This window comes from Pygoscelis adeliae, unplaced genomic scaffold (assembly GCF_000699105.1).
Source record: "Pygoscelis adeliae isolate BGI_AS28 unplaced genomic scaffold, ASM69910v1 Scaffold485, whole genome shotgun sequence".
NCBI classification, from domain to species: Eukaryota; Metazoa; Chordata; class Aves; order Sphenisciformes; family Spheniscidae; genus Pygoscelis; species Pygoscelis adeliae.
The window spans coordinates 409,950-416,310 of NW_008824803.1; the positions used below are offsets into that span (position 1 = coordinate 409,950).

General features: G+C 43.4%; 2 protein-coding genes across 3 annotated transcripts in view; both read left to right on the plus strand.

Moving 5' to 3' along the window:
* ANAPC13 (anaphase promoting complex subunit 13) lies at window positions 1-3,569 on the plus strand. Of its 2 annotated transcripts, none has more exons than XM_009323986.1 (3): window positions 1-178; window positions 784-909; window positions 3,105-3,569. In XM_009323986.1, exons 2-3 carry the CDS (start codon window positions 811-813, stop codon window positions 3,228-3,230), a joined length of 225 nt encoding a protein of 74 aa, XP_009322261.1. In that variant the 5' UTR covers window positions 1-178; window positions 784-810; the 3' UTR covers window positions 3,231-3,569. The 2 variants fall into 2 exon arrangements, with proteins under 2 accessions (XP_009322261.1, XP_009322260.1); XM_009323985.1 differs by lacking the exon at window positions 1-178 and adding an exon at window positions 400-504.
* A 2,276-nt stretch (window positions 3,570-5,845) lies between these two features.
* LIPH (lipase, member H) overlaps window positions 5,846-6,361 on the plus strand; it is a 13,430-nt gene continuing 12,914 nt past the window's right edge. The window contains exon 1 of the mRNA XM_009324003.1: window positions 5,846-5,897. Within this exon, the coding sequence (XP_009322278.1) occupies window positions 5,846-5,897 (52 nt within the window). The remainder of the gene's footprint in view (window positions 5,898-6,361) is intronic.

Consider the following 6,361-nt stretch of genomic DNA (forward strand, 5'->3'; position numbering starts at 1 on the left):
TGGGTGTAAAGGCAAGGCCTGTTCAACGTGTAGCTCTGGAGCCAGGCGTGGCCCGGTGGCTCCTGCACCCTCCGGGAGTCCCAAGCCTGGTTTGGTTTTAAATAAATACCGGTAGTCTTCCAACCCTGGCACGATCGAGCCGCCTGCTGCTGGCTGCTGTCCTGCAGGAGTCACGCGGGTGAGGTCTGCGGTGACATTTCAAGGAGGGCAGAGTACTGATCAATCACAAGAAACCCCTGGAGCGGTTACAGTAGCTGAGGGTGGAAGACAGGTCTTATTTTTCTCCTGTTTCACCAGTTTCCTGGACTCCAGGTTTTGGCAGCATTTTGTGTGCCATTAAATCCTTTGTTCTGACTCTCCCAGACTCGTGAAGGTGTGGGTGAGTTCAGGCACTGATCAGGGACTGAAAGCGAGTAAGCAGCAAACAAGCAATGGTGCTGCACAGAGTTAGAGGGCACGGGGGAGCTCTAGGTCCTCAAGCTCGCTCAAAAGAGACTTCTAAAGGTCAGTAGCTATACACACGTGTAAATCTCTGTAATTAATAATAACAGGCTAGTTTTATATATTCATCAACTGCAATTCAGTTTGATAGTGTTCTTTTCAGATTAAGTAGTTCTCCTGTGGTTATAACCCTTTTTTGAGCGGATTAGGAAAATGAAGGTTTTCCATAAAAGTTTAAGCTTAATAGGAATTGGATCAAAGCTGGAGCAAGCCCGTAGTCCAAACTCCAGCTACGTGGTTGGGGATGTGGACGTTAGAAACAGTATCTGCTTTGTGTCACAGATCTAGCTGTACTTGCCTGCTACAACGATGGACAGCGAAGTGCAAAGAGATGGCAGAATCCTGGATTTGATCGATGATGCGTGGAGGGAAGATAAATTGCCGTACGAGGATGTGGCTATCCCTCTGGTAGGTGAATTGCTACTTATCAATCTAAGTTAAGACTGGTGTGTTTATCACAGCCCCTTCCAAAAAATGGCACAGAGAGTATTGCTTGTGGTGCAGCTAATGTGTACAAAATGTTCCCGGAATGGATCTGACTCGCTGTTTTTCTGTCCTATATGCCAGTCATTCCTGTGTGCAGACAAGGACTTGGCTGTTTGTCTCCACCTTCCCCTGACCAGTTGCCGTATCTCCTCGGAACTGGAGTGCCCTTCCCATCGCACAGTTCTGGGTTTGGCATCAGGGAGAAGTAGAATCATCCTTTCTCTGTGCTTCCCCTTCACGTTACTAGTGTTTGAAGTGGTTTCCCAGTTGGTTTGTAGAACAGAGAGGATCGGTCTCATGCTGACAGGTGCAGTCTTGGTTACACTTTATTTCCACTTTCTGAAATGCCATTAAAAGAAGCTGAAAATTTTTCAAATGTCTTCCTAATCAGTCTTTTCCAAATAAACTGTTGCTGTTGCCAGTTCAAGGATAGTAGTGAACGAACTGGCATCTGCAGTGGGACTCTTGCTTGTAGCACTGCATCCAACGCATGGCAGTTATCTTCTCAGGCAGCGTACAGCTTGTTGTATAGCTACGAGGCCAGAGAGGTGCAGCTGGGGAAAAGCTACCTCTGATCCCACAGATCCCCAAGTTGGAGCTTCAGATGTCCCCCACTGATGTCTTCCTTAGCCATTTGGGAACTACCAGGGAAGTGAGAGGTATCTGAGGATCTTCCCTTTCCTTGTTCTCTCTGGTACACAAGCTTTACCCTGGCTAGCACTGACAAAGCAGTCATGCTAAGATCATGGGGATTGATAGGCTTCTGGTTTCTTTTAGCACAGAGACATTTCCAAATCGCCAGTGACATGGCTCAAGCTTTAGCCTTCACACCACTGTCTTTTCAGAGAGGGCAAGGAGCAGCTACACACCTCCAAAATCCATATACACAGCACACAAGTTTTCCTGCCGAGATTTGGGCTTGAGGGAATGATCTTGCAGAGCTGTGATTCTCAGATACAAGAGCCCAAACCCACTTTTTCTTGGGATAACCTTTATTAGGCAGGCTGAATATGATAAACTAGTTTCTTGCTGACATTTGCCTTTACCCTGTGTCCAGACATTACTGTTTCTTTCCTTACAGCCATCTCTTGAGCTACGTACAGTCACATACAGATGGCAGCCTCAGAGCAGGAAGCCTCATCAACTAACAATAGAAAGAAAGGCCTGGCTGTGGATATAAAGATCCCCGGGGATGGGATTGGCTCTGATCACATAGGAAAACCAGCACAAATTCACAGGAGACTTACTCAGCGGCATTGTAAAGGAGTGAACAGAATGGCTGTAAAGTGGTATTTGAGCCTGTCCTGAGCATCTGATCCAGTGCTCACTCGAGAGATTCCTATGAACTCAAATGGGCTCGAATCATATGCTGTTTTCAAAACTGAAAAATTTTATTTTGCTCATGCTGGGATTTCCAGAGATATAGAACTCAGAATTCTTGCCCAAATGGTGTCTGGCAGAATAACACGCGCTCTGTGTGACTGCACCACTACAGCAACACAGAGAACAAATAATGTAAGGAAGGAAAACGAAATCTCAGTTAAACTATACTTCCTCCTTACTGTGTCGTGAGCAGCTCTGTGTTGCACCTGGTAGGGGTTTCTGACTTCTACTGTTGATGTAACACAGCCACACCTGTGTTCAGCATGTAGAAAGAGGAAGGATTTCTCACCTGCCATAGGAAAGTAACATGTTACAGTTGTCTTAATAACAGCTATAATAAATGTAGTATCTGTATTCTTGGCAACAGAAAAAGAAACACATTGCAAACAAGCAATGGAATAATTGCATCATACTATTATTTACTTATTTTGCATTTGCTATATATTCTCCTTCTTCACTGCATGTGCAGTCTGAGTGTATAGCAAGGCCCCAGGGTCCTGGAAAACCAATTCACCTTTCAGATTAAACACCATATTCACATGAAAAGAATATTGTTCATAACTGGGCTTAGTAATATTTTCAACTGGATCAGTATGTATGATATGTATTGTTCAGATACACCCTCTGGTCTCGTCTGTGAATTTTTCTGTTTATCCGTATGAAGTCTTAGTAACCCACTCCTTTCAGGAAGCGTATTATGTGTGGGATGTATTGTACGTCTTTTTTGTTCTCAGAATGAGCTTCCTGAACCAGAGCAAGACAATGGTGGCACAACCGAGTCTGTGAAAGAGCAAGAAATGAAGTGGACGGATTTGGCTCTCCAGTATCTCCATGAAAACGTTCCACCCACGGGAAACTAGTGAATCAGTGAGATCGCATGCAGTGGATGCATGAATGCAATGTAAAAAATATTTTTCAGCTGACCATCGCTGTCATAAGCTTCTCTAAGGAGGAAACGACGTTTCTGAAAAAGGCTCAAATTCAAACAATGGTTCTATTCACAGTGATGAAACACAAGTTTAAAATGCTTCTATAATGAGTGTGAAATAACAATGGCTATCTCATACCTCAGAGCTAATATCAGAATGTTTCTCTTATGTAAAATTATTTCATATCTTCTGTTACGTTGTTCTTAAGTTGGTGCCAATTCTGATCTTAAATGTTTTCTACATGTGATAAAAGAAATGGTTTTTACTGTCTCAAGTTGTTATTGATTTCAAAGCTCACGATGGGATCATTTCTGACTCTGGAGGCTTATGTCCCAAGAAGTATTCCTGCGTAGTCTGTGGTCAGAGTTCAGTGTACAAAAAACAAATAACCGTAAGTCAGTTGTTACCATCTTTAACTAGTGTGTGGCTGAGGAAGGTTGTGTCAGGCAGGCATGAAAGATTGGTCAATAGGATTCAAGTGATCTGTAAACACAGGTGGTTATTTGAACTCCGCATCTCAGGATTGGACGGTGGCGGTGGACAGCACTTGCAGTGCTGACATCCTGGGTATGTTTGCCAATACACATACTGTAAATAGTCTAATTTATGCTAAAATGGTGGTTACTCAAAATCATTGTCTTTTGAGGGATGATTGAGAGTTACAAGGAAGAGCCTGCCAGTCCCGGTGTACCACCTGTTGCACTGATAGCCACTTGGATGAGCTGTCTCAGATGAGAAACGGAAATCTGAGGAAAGTGATGGGGAAAAGAAACAAGTGGGGCTTAACTTCAGGCAATAAATTGTTACCTCTTTCTGTGCTGAGAAGAAAGGCAAGGCCCTCCTGACTTCCTTATCTCATTTTATGTCTGATTCTCAAATGTCTTTTGCAATAGGTAAAAGCCTTCTGTTCATCTTGCATGTTTCACTGTTGGACCAATTCCTTCACACCATTGGCAGAACTTGCTAAGGAGAAAATATTTTGACAGAGTTTAGGATTACTGGTAGAGGTGAGAAAGGAACTGGAAGGAAAACAATGTTTCAAATTATTTTCTTTTGCCAGTCCATCAGAAAAAGCACTTTCCTGGAGCTTGCAGCTTCCGTACTCCACAGAAGTTTCTTGGTGTCTTTTCTCAATGTTTATCCTCTTCAGAATAACAAAAACCAACTTTTGCTTGTGTGATTACCAAATGGAATCACAGCACGGCACATGTCCTGTGAGACTGTGATTGCTGAGCTGCATGAGGATGGAAAGGCTCAAGGTGCTTGTGAAAAAATCACATGTGTTGCTGGGTGCGCTCCTCTGTCTGAGGTGTAAGCCGTGCCTGCACTAGACAAGCAGCACGCGCTTGTCTGAACAAGAAGGAGCTGCAGACAGCCAGCAGGCAGAGTTAAGGATTAACCCAAGAATTAGCAAAGTCAAAAAGCTTAGTATGTGCAGCATGGACCAAAGAAACAGCTCTGCAGCTGGGAACTGTAATAGTTCAGCTCCTCATTGGATCGTGACCGGGGGAAAAAAACAGAGCCTGTGCTTAATGAGGTGTTTCTGATCCTCCCCATGTTCCCTTTCCCTGGCCTACGTTAGGAGAATTTGCAAAGAAAGCATTAGGCAAAGCTACCACACAGCTTCTATCCAGCAGCCATCCCTGTTCTCTCTTCCCCTCCCCTCTCTCACCCCTTTACAAACTCCTCACCACCCTCATCTTTCCAATTTTGCCGCTAGATCTTCCAGCTCCAATTTCAGACTTCCTTTCCTGCCCCTGACAGTTGTCTTTGCATCTGCCATCTTCTTCCTCCTGTCCAGCAAGGAAAAAAAAAGCCTTTCTTACTTGAATTAGAGCTGGATTCATGAGGTTCCAGCAGGTCTGCAAGAAAATGTGGTGGGGATGCCAGATGTATAAGTGTCATCCTAGACAGTGGTTGCTTGGCAGCCCAGTGGGGACCCAGATTGACTCAAACTGATACCTTCCCTTAGTCACGACATCGTGCTGTGCATCTGCCTCCTGCCCGAGATGACAGGATAGTTAGAAGGGATGCTGGGCCACAGTGCTCAGGAAAGCCAGAGGGACATGGGAGAGTAGGGATCATCATGAATGCTACCAACGTAGGGCCCTGTGAAACCAAGTTCTGGCCCTGCCCAGATGCTTATCAGACTTGCAGTGACACCTACATTCTTTGCTGCCTTTTGACATTCTTTGCAAAAGACAAATAGACACACAATGGATTTCCTTAGTTTCAACACGTGTGGTCAGATTGCTGCTTATAGCAAACCATTTGTGTCTTTGATTAGTCATTCCCCAGGGCAAACTATATTTAAAATAAGAAAACCTCGTAGAATAGAAGGTGCCCCACCTGTTTAAGAAGAAGCTTTAGTTGTATAACTAAAGACTGGTCTTAATTTCTTGGCTGGTAACTTCCTCCTTTCACCACACCTACGGTTACTGGCAGACAAAGAGAGCAAACTGTTGTCAGAGACAGCAGACACATGCCAAAGAAATTGTGGGATCCTTAAAAACTTTTACCTGTAGAAGTTCCATGTAGAAGTCCATATGCTGGGGCCGTGTGTCGTGTTCATCTACCTTTTGTATGGGGTGAAAACAGGTAAGAAATCAACCGTGTGTTTTGAATGTTTTTGTCAAATATAACATGCTTTGTGTTTTGCAGAACCATTAATATATCTACCCTCTGCATTATAGTTACTGCCTAGGGTTTTTCACTAACATTATTTATTTTTGCAAAGCAAATTATACTGGTTATATGAATGTAGTCAGCTCTAAGAGTTCCAAATGTAAAACCAGAAGTCATTTTTATTATCTTTTCCTCACTTTGCAAACATTTCTCTTACATAAGTACTATCCATCGACACTGAAAATGTCATTTGAAATCTTCAGAGAAGAATGATTTCTTTTCAGCAGTGTCTTATATGACAGACGCGAAGGATGAATTGCCATTTATGAACAATAAATTTCATTTTATATCCTCACAGCCCTATCAAGAATCAACCTGTGTAACAATAAACAAATGTACTGCCTTGTGTTAGCATACACATGGGAGCAACTCAAGTT

What these genes read in the sequence shown, in the direction of transcription:
- ANAPC13 (XM_009323986.1), top strand. Translation starts at nt 811, where the DNA reads ATGGACAGCGAAGTGCAAAGAGATGGCAGAATCCTGGATTTGATCGAT. An exon ending in AGGATGTGGCTATCCCTCTG is followed by an intron (nt 910 to 3,104) that starts GTAGGTGAATTG and finishes TTTTGTTCTCAG; the next exon opens with AATGAGCTTCCTGAACCAGA.